Genomic DNA, 15,907 nt, shown 5'->3' with positions numbered 1-15,907 from the left:
CCCAGCCTTACATGAGGAAGGAGAGAGAAAGAGATTAATGACATCTTGCCACATCTTAATCTTAACCCTCACCATCTTATCTGTGGCAAAAACAACATCTTCAGGTGGCCTGAGACATACTTGCAGAGTCAAAGGGCTATTTGGTAAGGATTAAAATAAGCCAAATTCTGAATAGCTGTTGAACCCAGCACTGTCGATGGCTATATTTATTTACTTCTCTACACATTATTATATAATGGATCTGAATACATGGTAATGTGTTTCAGAGAAATATAGTTCTGACACATCGGGACAGAACCCCGATCTTTCAAGTGAGAGTCCAGAGCGTTAGTAATTCCTCCACACAAGTCGTAAAAGAAGTCGGAACCTAAGACTTAAGTTAGCCATATGCGCCGTACCAAAGCGCCAGTAGCGATAACTGGCAACTGCGGCTGTAATCAAAATGAAAAAGCATGAACTCATAAATCCCAACCAATGGGAACACGATTTTTCACAAGATTGACGAATGGCGACATTTGTTTACATACTGTATTCGAAAGGTATATTTTGGCTGCAGCTTATATAGCCAAAATTTTATTTTTGTGTATCACATTTTGAATTTATTAAAACACACCTTTCAAAAATGAATACTGTAGTTGCAATTTATGAGAAATACAACTATATTGTGTTTCTAGGGCTGCCCAGCATTCATGGTGCAAAAAGAAAACCTTGGATGCACGGCATTAAGAGAAAATCCTGGATGCAAGGTGTCAAGATCAAGCTCAAAATGCATGGTGTCAAATTGAAAATTGTGGATACATGGTTGAAAGAGAAAATCTTGAACTTATGGTAAAGAGAAAACCGTGAATGGATGGTATAAAGAGTAAATCTTGAAGGCGTGGTTTTTACATTTATGACGTAGGTCCTGACGTTTCTTGTGACGTCACTGCTTCGTCCTTGATGATGGCATTAGATTACAACCGCTTGGTGGCTTTCGTGGTACGTATATACGCTCTTATGGGAAAAAATCGAGTTGGGTATCTTTATGTACTCTATAGTATCTTTAGTACTAAGTACCTGAGGTTTTTCCCGGGCAGACACCTAGCGCCTAATACACCACTGAATTTTACCCAACTTCCCTACCCGAAATCGGTACCAATGTGAGTCAGAAATTTATTCCTTTTATATATCCTTATTACTGACGAAAGGCCTACCTATTTAAGTGGCAAGCCGAAAGGTTATGACTTTCATGGAAACTCCCGCAATAAAGAATGTTTGTAACCTCAAAGGGATAATATTATTGATTTATTACATATATATATTATATAGTAATACTATAGAGAGATATATATATATATATATGTATATATATGCTATAGTATATATATATATATATATGATATATATATATATAATATCTATATATATACATATATATATATATAATATATAATATGTATATATAATCAGTAGTTCATAACAAGTTGTTACAGATGAAATTTATAAAACGTAAAAAATATAGATTATGGGACACGACCCAAGGTTTTAAAACAATGGTTATGAAGTGGTCAATAAATACAGCATCTGAGAGGCTAACTGACACAAATAACATTACACGCACTTCAATCAATCAAGCAGGCCATTACTAAAAGGACTTGGGAAGGGTAGAATGGTAGGTTTTGGGGAGGGGAGGCGAGGGGAGGGTGAGGGTGGGGTGGGGGTGAGCTGAGCACCCCATAAGTATTGTTGATTCAAACGGCTCGCCATAGCAGCATTCATTTGCTTCACCAATCTACTGTGTCGACATGTCGGGGGGACGAGACGCGCTCCGAATAAGCAGACACCATTATATTTCCCCGTCCGCTGGTCCGTTGCACCTTAATAAATGTGTGCATGAGTAATTCTATGAAAGGCAGTGTTGTCGTGTCGTTGTTAAAGTTCGTGGCCGCGAATGAATCTTTTTCTCGATGTCTTCGACGAAGGAATTGAAAGAATCGTTTCAGATGTTTAGACTGCGAGATTTTATTCCGGATAAACCGCCTTTTGTTATCCGCTGGCGAATTTGGACGAAGGTTAGGTAATCACCCGTCTATCTGTTTGTTCGTTTGGTTAACTGTGTTCAAGATATCTCAAAAGTTAATGGATCGCAGGGTGGTAGCGCGGTCAGTGCACCTCACGTGGTGCACTGTACACATTATAAAAGGGAGTTTGTGGCGTACCTTCGGCCCCTAACTGCAGCCACTTTATAGCCTTTTACTTTAATCTTGCTTTAATCTTCATTTCTTCAATCTTGCTGTCCAACCGCTCTAACTGCTACTGCTTAATGTAAAAGTTCTGGATATCTCTAAGCTGCCCCAACCAATCCAACTCCACCCTTTCATCGTCTAAAGCGACGAGTGGCCGAAAGTGCCCCATTGCTTAGGGCTGTTTTTCTATGAAATTTAGCGGAAGGGTGGGATATGCCTAGATGACCTTGGATACACTCGGTATACAGGTCAAAGAGGAGGTAATAAGGTTGTGTTCGGTGCCAGTTCCAAAATGTCTTCAAGGAGACACCTCTTATTTATCCATTTTCTGCATCACCAAGTTAAAAGAGGCATTCATTTTTGTCACAAAGATGAGGCATTATTCTTTATCATAAAGATGAGACATTACTTTTTATGACATACGCGATGTGCTGTTTTTACCGCCGAGATGAGGCATTATTTTCTATCACAAAGAGGTGTCTTTTATCACAAAATGAGCATTATTTTTTTATCACAATGAGTTAGTTGTCTTTTATCACAAAAATGGGCATTACTTTTTATCACAATGAATTGTCTTTTATCACAAAAATGGGCATTACTTTTTATCACAATGAATTGTCGTTTATCACAAAAATGGGCATTACTTTTTATCATAATGAATTCTTTTATCACAAAAATGGGCATTACTTTTTATCACAATGAGTTGTCTTTTATCACATAAATGGCCATTACTTTTTATCACAAAGAGGTGTCTTTTACCACAAAAATTACCATTTTTTTTATCACAAAGAGTTGTCTTTTATCACAAAAATGAGCATTAATTTCTTATCACAAAAATGAGCATTAATTTCTTATCACAAAGAGTCGTCTTTTATCACAGAAATGAACATTATTCTTTATTACAAACATGAGGTATTATTTTTCACCACAAAGATGAGGCATTCTTTTTTTTTTACCACAAATATGAAATACTTCCCTTAAATAGATAAGAAATGATTTTTTATCACAAAAACGAAAGTCTTCATTCCAACGACCTTAACAATGTCAAGACGACTCTCACATACATTATACACAGGCGTTCTTGTAATGACTGCTGTCAAATTTACCGTCAGAGACACACGCAACTGTGCAAAAAAAAAAAAAAAAAAAAAAAAAAAAAAAAAAAAAAAAAAAAAAAAAAAACAAGAAAAAAAAAATGACCAGCAAATACGGACATGCATGACAGAAGACAGTAACCCAGTAGGAGGGGTTATATCATTGCATACATCAATCGTGATTACGACAGACCGATTATGGTAAGAAAACCGTGTTATAAAAATCAAAAGCGATATTGACATGTAATTTTTTTTTTATAAAAGTGAAATTACAGTATAACTTACACGGAAGCATAACTACAGACGACTTGAAAAAGAGAGGGAAAAGTATAGAAGTCATGAAAACGAACGAATTTGTCGATTCAGAAGTTCACGGTTTAGACGTCACGCTGTCTCTTTAACACATGCGGGGTTGTATACAAATGAGCGATGTGGATTAATGCTATCGAGAGAAAGCCTGACAAAAACAAAAGAAGAGGAGGGAAGATCGTCGGCCTGAGCGGTTTGACGGATGTCAAGAAAATGTTTCTCTCCATCTGAGGTCAAGGGATGGAAACCGTCATACTGTCAAATATGCATCATAATTATCGCAGAAATGGGTTACATATTTAATTTAGATTCAAAGAAAAACAGAAAAAAGTTAAGTATATCTTAGTTTAATCAGACCACAGAGTTGATTGGCAGCTCTCCTAGTGATGGGCAGAAGGATGAGATTTCTTTACGTGGCTAAGAACCAATTGGTTTCTTAGCAACGGGAACCTACAGCTTATTGTGGGATCTGAACCACGTTCTATCGAAAAAGAATTTCTCTACACCAGAAATGAATTTCTCTAGTTCCGGATTGGCAGCAGTGGGGAACGAGCTCGGGCTATCAGATTGACAGGCGGGTACGCAAACCACTCGTCCAATGAGATGATGAATTGCAATGAAATTCTTAGCAACTGCATTTCGTCAGGCCAAAGATTTACTTATAGTTCTTTAAGTCAGTAAAGGAAGTCGTGGGTTTTGCCCTTCATGTTTTTATTTTAGTGGCATCAGAATGAGTTGATTAGAAGAGTAATAAAAACTAAGAACAAAGAGAGAGAGAGAGAGAGAGAGAGAGAGAGAGAGAGAGAGAGAGAGAGAGAGAGAGAGAGAGATTCTTTATACGATCCCTAAATAACAATTAGAAATGTTATTCATTAGGCTGATCTGAACATTTCAATTTCCATTTTTCTCTGGCAGCGATTGACGATCATATCGGCTATCGAATTTGTCTCCCAGTTGATTTATCATTGAAGAAATCCTGAATACTATAACACAAAGGCCATTTTTTCCTTTTTCTTTTCGTCAACAGGACGCTCTTCCAGTTTGAGACTACGACCGAGTGGCACAAAAAGGCAGCAACTGGAGGAGCCGAGGAAGGAATACCGATGGAGGGTGTTAAAACAGGTAAACAAAAGACGAGTGGCGGAAGAGAAGCATTTTTCGCACCTTTTATGTTGGATAACAATTCACTGCATGCACCAACGAGTGACGTCTGCGGGGAATGCATTCAGGGTTGAGTATATTGGAGAGTGCTGCAACAAGCAGAAAGAAATGGAGGTTTAAGTGAATGGTTTTTTTTTCTTGCTTGTCATGCATGTTTTTGTAACATTAGTTGTTGACAATTCACAACATTCACTGTACGTTATTGATGATTTGCTACGCGCAGCCATTATTTTTTATCTTAAGGTCTAAAACACACACATAAAAGTAACGTCTCAATGGCTGGGTATCACAACAAAGATGGAAAGATTAGTAAAGAAATATATATATATATGTATATATGTATATATATATATATTATATTATATATATTATATTATATATATATATATTATACGTTACATAGATACATAATGTACAGATAGATACATGCCTACATACATACATTCATAGACAAGACAGACAGACAGACAGACAGAAACACATAATTACTTCAAAACATAATAGGTACCTTGAATATGACGTTCCCTTTGGAGGGATGTTGACAAAAGCGCACCTTGGGTAGAGTCCAATGAGCAGTACTTCGTATTGTTTGCAGGGCCTCTTTCCCAGGTGCAGTGCTTTCTGCCTCTTATCTGTTCCCTTTGGTTTCTTGTCAATTAACTGCCCAACTTCTTCATTTTCTAAATGAACTTTAAGTGCAGTCATTGAAGGCGAACCCTGTGAGGAGCGAGACAAGTGGCTCCGTTGTCTGGATTAACTGTCTTGAAATATTGCTACTACCGCTAATCATGACTCTATTGAATGCCAGCAAAATAAAAGTTAAATCCTTATCAAGAAACCTCACGTAGAGGGATTGCATTTCACCGTAAACTGAAAACCAATTCTCACACGGATTATGCATGAACAACTTTAATTTTTTAAAAAATCATGGTTGAAAACCTATTCTACTCAATAAAGGCTATAGAATATTGACAGAAACAAATGAATAAATGACGCATAAGTAATAACAGTCATAAAGAAAGGGAAGCACTACTGCCCCGGGTCAAGGCTACATCGATCGCCATCCAGCCAAAATGACAAAGGTAATTCCGGGAAATGATTTCGTCCGAAGAATCTGTCTCCAGCTTCGGCGCCTTTTGCGCTAAACCCTGAATATTTCACAGGGGTTGAGGGTGTGGGCGTCTAGGCGAGGGTGGAGGTAAGGCTGGAAGTTGTGGTTGGTGGGAGAGAGGTGCGGGGGTGGGGGAGGACGGTTAGTGGGAGTGTTTTAACTAAAGACGAGATACCTCTATATTATGTCTGATGGCTGACACAGGGCGGTTCGTCTTTCTCACTGGATTTTACTTTGACCTTATCTGGATTGATTGCAAGTTGCCATGGCTACGATAGCAATATTTTTGAACAAAGAAAATTCGTTTCGATGTATTAATTTGCGATTTTAGATCTTCATCTCATCTGTTGCAAGTTCATTACGATCATTCAAATTATCCTTTACATCACTCGTGAGAGAAACTGCGATAATGATTTTGGGCGTAGTGCCAAGTTAATTCTTTCCTGCTACTGCCCAAGTTAGAACGCTCTTCCTTGCTGCGTCCATGGCACCTATAACCCTCCATTCTTTAAGAGGCGTGTCCATCGCTTCAGTAAGTGTTAAGTGTCTCATTTTTCATTCCCATTCCGTTACTTGTTTTCATCAGCTTGGACTAAATAAGGCACGTTTGAATACCAGTCCCACTAGCCTCCATATTATAGAAAAAATGACAATGGAAATTATTCTTATTGTTAATTTCTTCGAGCTTGATTTTTTGGCATTTTTCATCCCTCAGTTCTGCGTAGTGGCCATGGGATCAGTGGGCCACTTCTGCATTGGCACCATATTGACGTGGCCCTCACCCGGATTGGCAGACATGGCTCTCAACAACAAAACCTTAGTTGGAACTGAATTTACATTGACGGACGCTCAGATGGACATGGCAGGTTAGTAGTGTCACGAGAGACTCATGTTCAAATATTTTATTTTTCATCTTAGAAAATAATTTGCTCTTTCCTCGCTATTTTGTAGATATATATATATATATATATATATATATATATATATATATATATATATATATATATATATATATATATATATATATATTATATATTAAGAAATCACAAAAGTAAGCACGTGATTTTGTTTATTAGCTGAAGCCACTATGAAAGTTAAGAATGAAAAGGCAGAGTGCCAAGTACTTTCGTGTATTTAACACATCTTCGGGGCACACAATAATACAGAGTGCAAAACGAGTGTGCAAGTAAGCTCTCACAAAAGGAAAGTGAAGAAAAAAAAGCAATTGAAAATATGTGTAATAAGGCCATTACAAACAGATCACTTAACTACTCAACACGCAAAAAAGTCAAAAGAAAGAGAGCAATTGCCCAATGACCCCATTACTTACAGAAAAGAAAAACTGACTACTTGTCAACCAGTTAATAAAAAAACTGAAGTCACAATTATGAATAGTAACCCTAATAACGTCAATAGTATAATACAACCTGCCTTTATAAAGACGTATTCCGGAAAACTTTTAAAATTTGAGGCCTGGTATGCACAAATTAGGCAATCTTATCATAGATAAAATAGTGAAGCGTTTCAGCATTATCCTTTAATTTTGTGTACTAGTCAATTACCTTTTCATGCTTTCTTATTGATATTACTGTTCATTCGGTTATTTTAACATTACTTGTCGTTTTCGTTTATTGGTGATTTTTTTTTTTTTAGGTTGTTGTTACTGACTTGTTGGGGTGTTGAGTGGCTGGAGGATCTGGACGGATATTGTTTCTCTTTGAAATGGCCATATTATACTTATTTTTAATATTTCTGTTTTCTTCACTTAGCTTTTATGAGAGCTTTCTTGCTCACTAGTTTTGTGTTCTGGATTACTTTGTGCCCCGAAGATGTGTTAAATACACGGAAGTACTTGGTGCTCTGTCTTTTCATTCTTAATTTTCCTAGCGGCTTCAGTTTATATATATATATATATACATATATATATATATATATATATATATATATATATATATAATATATATATATATAATTACGTTGTGAATTTTCAAATATCTTATGGACAAACGCAAAAACACAAATCCCGAATGAAAGCATAACTTTCTGACTTAACAATGACAACAAAAGCAAATAAAAGAATCTATATAGCTACGGGTGATGATAAGAATATTGAAAACAGCACAGGAAAACGACGGAACAACATTTGTTGCTATTGCTTTAGATTTAGCTGGCCTTATGCCAGCAAGGGCTCTTGCTTCTAGAGCAGCCCGTAAAACTACAACATTTAGCGTTGAATCGATAAAAATCAACGACAGATAAGCATAACAAATATCAAATAAATTGTTTCAGATATAACTCGTGAAAAGACATCTAACAGAACCTAATTACTTTTTAGAAAAACGAGGCGATCTCCCCATATCTCAGTGTTCGAATTTTACCCGAAATCCGGAGTGTTATAATTGCAATTATCTTGTTCATTTGCATAAAAAATGACAGTCCTTGGGGGCGCAATTTCATTCCGTATTCGAAGCGAATCTTTGCTATCGATATTTACGTGTGAAATATTGGACACAATTGAGACATTGGAAAGAGATTAACTTTTTATTAATTTTCGGAATCAAAGCTTCGTCGATACATGGAATGTAATTTGTCCGAATTAAACATTTACAATTCAGTAATGCAATTCCTTATTCCTGTATAAAGGCATTTATGATAGGTAGCAGAGAATGAGTTTATAAAGGAATGAAAAGAAAATTCCAATTTAAATGAATACATAGTTAAATATATATCTATATATATTATATATATTATATATAATATATATATATATATATATGTGTGTGTGTGTGTGTGTGTGTGTGTGTGTGTGTGTGTTACAGTAAGAACACGTACCTAGGGATTACGCGTAATCCCTGAATATTTCAGTAATCACCGTTTGCGCGCTCAACCGACCCCTGACCTTTAGGATGGCGAGGCTTACCATGCACCAGTGTTAGTTTTGGCCAAACTTCCTTCAGCTCTGTAATGACTTGTGAAGTGAACTCGGATCCGTTATCGCTTTGGAGAATAACGGGGGCACCAAAGAGAAGAAAAATGTCCAGTAGATGAAAAGCGACCTCTGCAGCTCTTATAGACGTCAAGGCTCGAAGGATGCAAAACTTCGTCAGGTGATCCTGGTGCACCATGATCCATTTCTTGTTGGATCCACTGGGCATGCTTTGCATGTCAATTTGATCCACCTGAACCCCTGACGAGAATTCCTTGGTAGATTACGCGTATTCACTGAAATATTCAGGGATTACGCCCGGTAAATCCCTAGTAGTGTTCTTACTGTAAACACACACACACACAACACACCCCACACCACACACCATAATATATATTATATATATATATATAATATTATATAATATATTGATATTAGATGACTGGTTAAAACTGTTTTTTTTTATTTGACACACACACACACCCACCACACACACATATATATATTAATATATATATATATATATATATATATATATATATCCCCATACCACAATATATATGTATATATATAACCATACATTATATATTATATATATATATATATATCTATATATATATTAAACACATACACAATATATATGTTATATTAAGAAACATACATTATATATTAATATATATTATATATATATAATTTAAACACTCCACAATATATGTTTATATGCATACATTTATATATATATATATAAGATATATCATATATATATATATATATATATATATACTGTTATAAAATAGTGTGTCGATAAGTGGTAGCTAACTTATCAAGTTGAAAAACAAATGTGTTCACCTAGAGTGTGTCTGCGTTCATAATGGCCTTCATCAAGTTAAGTAACTGTCAAATTTCGTGCAGGTTGTGCTGAGGTGTATATACTTATATAATACATTATTACTTTATGCCGACACTCATCCTTACTGAAAAATAGATATTGAAGTTCAGTTATCATTGTCATTTTTTTATTTATTGAAATTTTGAGTATATTGAAATTCATCTACAACTGTAGTTTTGACTTTTTTAATAGATCTCATAATTTTTTCCATAATGGTCAGAGGAATGAATTTACTGAAGTCTAACATTAAGATGCCATATTAAGTGAATACAGTCCTAGCATCAATTTGTAAAGCTTAACGGTTTTACATAAAAACACTCCAGTTTGGAATGATTTGGTGGTTTGTGGTAGGTGAAGTGATTCAGTTACCATTTCAAAGGTTAAGGTAACTGAGAAGAAAAACATTATTCAAGGATTTTTAGTGTCATCGTGACAAGGTAAAAAGATTTCTGACTCAAGAGAGAATTGTTTTCATACTGCACAAGTCATACAGAGTCAGTGAAAAAACCACTACAGTACTTGCCGGCTACTTAGATTCAAAAGGGAAAACTTTGATCTTTGCATGCGTGTTTTTTTTTCTTTTTAACGACGCAAAAGAAATATTTTTATCAGTTTATGAACGTGATTTGGCACTCAGGTGAAAACTCCGGTTCCTCGTTTTTGTGGGTGCTGTCAACTCAAATGAAACTACTGTTCTCTATTCGTGTGGGTCAGAGAGAGAGAGAGAAGAGAGAGAGAGAGAGAGAGAGAGAGAGAGAGAGTAAACATTGCTCCCATTCTGTTTTGAGTGATGGTGACTGTAACCATTTGGTCTCTGTTGGCGAAACTCACTCTGACCCAAAAGATAAACACTGACCCTGGTTTGTGTGCGCGATTATAACCGAATCTCTTCCATCGCGACCTTGCAGGTAGCCTGGTCCAACTGGGAAGCCTTTTCGGTGCTTTCTTTGCTGGGTGGTTGGTGAACGTGGTGGGGCGGAGGCGTTCTCTACAGATAAACACGGTCCCTTATTTCCTGGGATGGATTATAACTGGACTCTCTTCATGCTCAACAGTTTTCCTTTTGGGAAGGTAAGGACTGATGTTGTCTACTTAATTTCCTTCATTTTTATAGGGATTTTAGGGAAGGGTGAGATGCAGACTGGATTCCGAGAATGTTAGACGCACATTCGAAGTTCTGGGGAATGTTCGGAGCACTTCATCATCTCTGAAGGATTACCACATCCATATTCTAAATTTTGGGGAAATGCTAATGCACACCTGCCAATCACCGAGGGAATTTTAAAATAAACAATAAATGTTGAGGACATGCTAGAACGCATACCCAGGTTTGAAGATTTCCAAGATAAGCCTTGTTATGTTCGTATATCATGCGTGGCAGTACTCACTGACCTACATATTAATTTTCTAATTGAGTCAATGCATGTTTCCCATCTGACTAAATTATTGTTATTAACAATTCTGAGACGGGAGAAACTTCAACTCTCTCGTCATTACAGAGTAAAAAACCAAACACTCAAACGAGTGCGAGTAACGTCTGGAATAAGTCGTTACTCTAAAGATTTACCAGAAAGTTCTTGTGCACGAAAACAAAATATTCCAAAAGCAGTGAACAAATACTGGAATAGAGAGAATGTTAAATCCACCAACAAAAGCTAAAAGTTTGCACACAAGCGTCACAATCTAACATGAAAATATTGTAAACATGATTCTTCTCAGTATCGACAAAAGAACAACATAAATTTGCAACCCTTCTCTGGACCTTGGCAAGACCCAACGATTAACAAAGGGAACATGAATAATAACTTGATCGACGATACCACAGAACCTCCAGATTAAAAAGCGCAGAACGCAATACTGAGTAATATGTTATTTACAATTCACTTGCATTTTAAAAAATTGCATTGGCAATGCAAAATACATACACATATATATATATATTATATATGTATATATATATATATAGATATATATATATATATCTAATATATATATATATATATAATATTCATATATATTAATATTGTTATGTATGTTAATTTATGTTATGTATTAGTATGTATGTACTGTATGTATGAGAAATGACACTACAATCCCTCTAAAAGATCTCCGTTCTTTTCAGGTTCTTATCGGGACTCGGGGTTGGTTTAGCGAACGTGGCTGTCAACACCTACATCATGGAGACAGCAGACACAAAGCTGAGGGGCACGATGTCTGTCGTGCCGGTCTTCTGCATCGTGTTTGGTGGCCAATACACTCTGGGACTGGGCACTTTCCTGCCGTGGCACTCTCTCTCTCTCGTTTGCTTAGCGCCGGTTCTATTGATGGTGTTCGCTTCCTTCGTCATCCCCGAATCCCCGTCTTTTCTGGTCCTCCGAGGACAGCGAGTAGCCGCCGCCCAAGTGCTAAAGCGCCTGCGGGGTAACTTTGTCGACGTAGAGGAGGAGATGGACGACCTTGAGAGGCGCAACCAATCTCCGCGGGACAGGAAATCTTCGGGATACAAGGTCCTCTTCAGGAGGAAGATCATGGCCCGTCTGGGCATCGTCATCTTAACGTTTCTTTTCCAGCAGCTGTGTGGGAACTTCATCTTGATCGTACAGACTGGAAGGGTCCTGGAAGCTGCTGGAACGCTGTTTGATCCCGCCACGGCGGCGAGCATAGTTGTCAGCATGAGAATCGCTGGGACGTTCGCCGTTTTTTTTCTCGTGGATCGCATCGGCAGGAAATACTGCCTCGTCGTCTCACATTCAGTCAACGCCTGCTCCTTGATTGTCCTCGGGACGTTCGTCTACCTGAATGGCAATTCCACGGTGGAACAAACGTTCACGAGGTAATGCTGCTTTCTGAGGTCTCACGTTCTCGAGAGTTTATCGAAGAGTGGCAACTCAAACTAAGATCCAGTAATTTATAAAGCACTTGTTAAATAGGCGCTGTCACGTGAGGTATTAGCTCTCCAGATTATGTTTTATTAAATGTTTGGTTGCTATACACAACAGCGACAATCATGATGTCATTCTTGTCGAGTTGCCACGAAACTCACAATTATTTAATCTGGAAAGGTTAAAAACTGCATCTATATGATCTTAAGCATAATGCAATTATTGAAGTTTTCTTAAATGAACAGAACCACACGCATAGTAGGCAAACTTAACAAAACGTATATTACTCCTGCAAAATCATATTAAGTGAATAGTTGTTATTAACTTTAGGGTCCAGGAACATCAGTGCTACGTCTATCCTCATCATTGCTTTCTCTTTTTCTTGCACTTAATGCCGACGAGGAGGAATCATTAAGGTAGGCTTCGAATGACTGTCGCTGTTTAAATTCTTGTCAGGTTCAATTCAGTCAGAAGATATTTGGAAATGAGTCTCACTTTGCAATATTTTTCCATCAATTTACATGCAACCGTCAATCACGGAAGTGCTGAGCTGAAGATGATATATGTCGTCTTCATGTGATCGTCGTTAAAATAATAATAATATTAATTATTATTATTATTATTATTATTATTATTATTATTATTATTATTATTATTATTATTATTTTATTATTATTATTATTATTATTATTATTATTATTATTATAATAATAATAATCTGATACGTGCTAAAGAAGGAAAATGCCTCTTGCACCGATGATACTATGAAACTATCAAGTTCTGAAACTAGCTCAAATAATTTTTAAGGCCAGATTATAAAACACGTTTTCTAAAGGCTACGTCCTAATAATTACGAATGGAGTAAAGATGAGGCGCGGACTATAGGAATGAGTTCAAGTTTTATTATTGTTCTTTTAATCAAAGCCACTTCATATTTTTATCTATTCGTAACCTGCACTCTAAGCTATCACGAAAGAAAAGAAACTATGGCAATTGGATTTTTTATCCATTTTCCTGGTACATTTTTAAATGAAGCAACTAAAGAACTAAAACCTGCTAATATTTTTTGCAGATGTGTCATGGCAAAAGTTGACACCATGCCAAGAATAATTGATGAAACTTATTAAATAAGTTTCTCCTTGCTGCATAGAACAAAACAAAATGAAAAAATGAACATAGCACTAAATACAACTACAACTATCTAATTTTTTCGACTCTCCCTAAGCTAATATTAAATAAAAAATAAGTAAGCAAAGAGGTCTCGAAAAAAAAAATCAGCTTCTGTTCGTAGCAACTTATTTGAGTACACACGATTTAAGAAGTCGAAATAAATACTTTAAAACGTAATTGAACGTAACTGTTCCTCTTTTGGCCTCTTCTGAAGACCGCTTTCTGTTTTCAGCCTCAAATGGATCCCGATGTTCTGCGTCGCAACCTGTCTCTTCTTCGGTGACATTGGACTGCATCCGCTCCCTTTTACTTTGGCCGTGGAATACTTCCCTACGAGCGTTCGCTCACTAGTGAGTAACTGGAATAATCCAGAATAAGAGAGAGGGTCGAGTGTCGGGCAAAAATAAATAAATAAACAAATGAATAATAAACATAAGCGTTACTGAAGTTTGGAACAGACCTTGGGAGGGGGTTGGAAACGCTATCAATATCAGCAGGTCATATCAAAGGTTGAGTGAGTGATTTGTTTTTGGAGATGCATGAGCTTGTGTACAAGAATATATGGTGTACTTGATAAAATCCTAGTGAAAAATGTCCTTCACCAAACATCAATTTCAAGCCCAATAAAAAATATTCCTCGATCCTATGCAATCCTATTACCAATTCATTTAATAAACTAATTTTTAATAGACGAAGAACAACTCGAGCACTGTCTTACCGAGTAGTGAGTGATCAATATCATAAATTTGTTTGGTGTTCATTTTAAGGAAAACAGAAGAGATAGTCTGCTTTGTGGTTCGTTTTCTTGCAGGCGAAAGCATTCGAAAGAAACATTCTGATATTGATTCTCATCCACAGGCATCGTCAGTGTGTATGTCCTGCGGCACCATCTTCGCCTTCGTCACCTTGCAGCTGTACAGCCCCATGCAGGAGTTTCTGACGCAGGCGGGTCTCTACTGGTTCTACGCCGGTTCCAGTGTCGTTGCAACCGTATTTACTCTCGCGCTAGTGACTGAAACTAAAGACAAGCCTATTGGATGATATGTTCTGTTATTAAATCGTGTTAAAAACATGTTATGTTCTTTCCATGACTTTTATTGTCTTTCAACAGCCATGGAGGCACAATTCACTTTTGTTTGAGACCTCGCTGAAACCAAACCGTACAATTTTTTTCTGGGGGAGGCGGGGGGGGGGGGGGGGGGGGGGGGGGGGAGGGGGGGGGGGGGGGGGGGGGGGGGGGGAGGCGGTTGAGTGGTGGAAGAAGAGACCTCTCACGCTGTATGACCTATGAAAGAGCGGATGTACCCGCATTCGTAAAGCTGTTTCCCAGCGAGGTCAGAGTGCACGTAAGAGGCTCTTCAAGTCAAACAATACTTTATGGAACTCATTCGATTGCGACTTGACTGAACAATATTCTGAGAATGCCAAAAGACTTAGGAAAGGTATCGAAAACTGCTGTTCACGGCCTCTGAAAAGGTGGTGCCACAATAGTTCGTTTCCAGCATCTTTTAGCTGTGGAGCCAAACTTTGTACCAAGAAGAGCCAATATCTTTTTTATGGTGGCACAAAGCACAATATAAAAGTCACTGATAGACAGACACACGGATAGACTAGGAAACATAGACGGATCGTGGAAAAACTGTATCCCCAAATTTGTCGGTAGGGGATTAAAAAAAAATTATATTGTCTACATATTTGCAGTCTGGTGACAAACGTCAAAAGATGCTAAAAAATGAGCTCACGCGATCTATCGAAATTGCTTCCACAAATTCCTTGTGACTTTTACAGAGGAGGAAACTCTTTTGTTTGCATGTCAGATAGTCCTTACGCAATGTTTACTTGTGAGGATGGGGGTGGGGGGGCTGGGTGGGAGGGATCATCCGTTCCCTGTTTTCTTGTCTTTGACTGGATAAGGGAAAGAATGTAAGGATGGCTATTCAGTTTCATGTGGAAACATTTGCTTATTTACTGAAAAGATTTCATAAGCAATTTTTGGTAACAAATGTCCATACATGATTTTCTTTGTTTGTATTTTGTTTAGCCCCTTTTTTTCATATCGGTGTTATTCACGATCATTCTCTTTTCGCTCTATCTGTTTCTCCTTTTCACATACGGGCAACCTTTATCTATGAAACATTCT

The 15,907-nt window shown here is 37.2% G+C and overlaps 1 protein-coding gene across 3 annotated transcripts in view; it reads left to right on the top strand.

Annotated features, from left to right (window-relative positions):
• Positions 1 to 14,839, top strand: part of LOC135223674 (facilitated trehalose transporter Tret1-like) — a 16,340-nt gene extending 1,501 nt beyond the window's left edge. For 2 of the 3 annotated variants that reach the window (XM_064262345.1, XM_064262344.1), the window contains exons 2-7: positions 4,656 to 4,750; positions 6,616 to 6,766; positions 10,624 to 10,786; positions 11,838 to 12,548; positions 14,000 to 14,117; positions 14,626 to 14,839. In XM_064262345.1, coding sequence (XP_064118415.1) covers positions 4,656 to 4,750; positions 6,616 to 6,766; positions 10,624 to 10,786; positions 11,838 to 12,548; positions 14,000 to 14,117; positions 14,626 to 14,808 — 1,421 coding nt within the window. In that variant the 3' untranslated portion in view covers positions 14,809 to 14,839. The remainder of the gene's footprint in view (positions 1 to 4,655; positions 4,751 to 6,615; positions 6,767 to 10,623; positions 10,787 to 11,837; positions 12,549 to 13,999; positions 14,118 to 14,625) is intronic. The other variant, XM_064262346.1, reaches the window with a different exon arrangement.
• Positions 14,840 to 15,907: the final 1,068 nt, after the last annotated feature.

The sequence above is a fragment of the Macrobrachium nipponense genome, chromosome 10, assembly GCF_015104395.2.
Source record: "Macrobrachium nipponense isolate FS-2020 chromosome 10, ASM1510439v2, whole genome shotgun sequence".
In the NCBI taxonomy this organism is placed as follows: Eukaryota; Metazoa; Arthropoda; class Malacostraca; order Decapoda; family Palaemonidae; genus Macrobrachium; species Macrobrachium nipponense.
The sequence above is the reverse complement of the archived record's forward strand: the minus strand, read 5'-3'. Positions and strand labels throughout refer to the sequence as shown.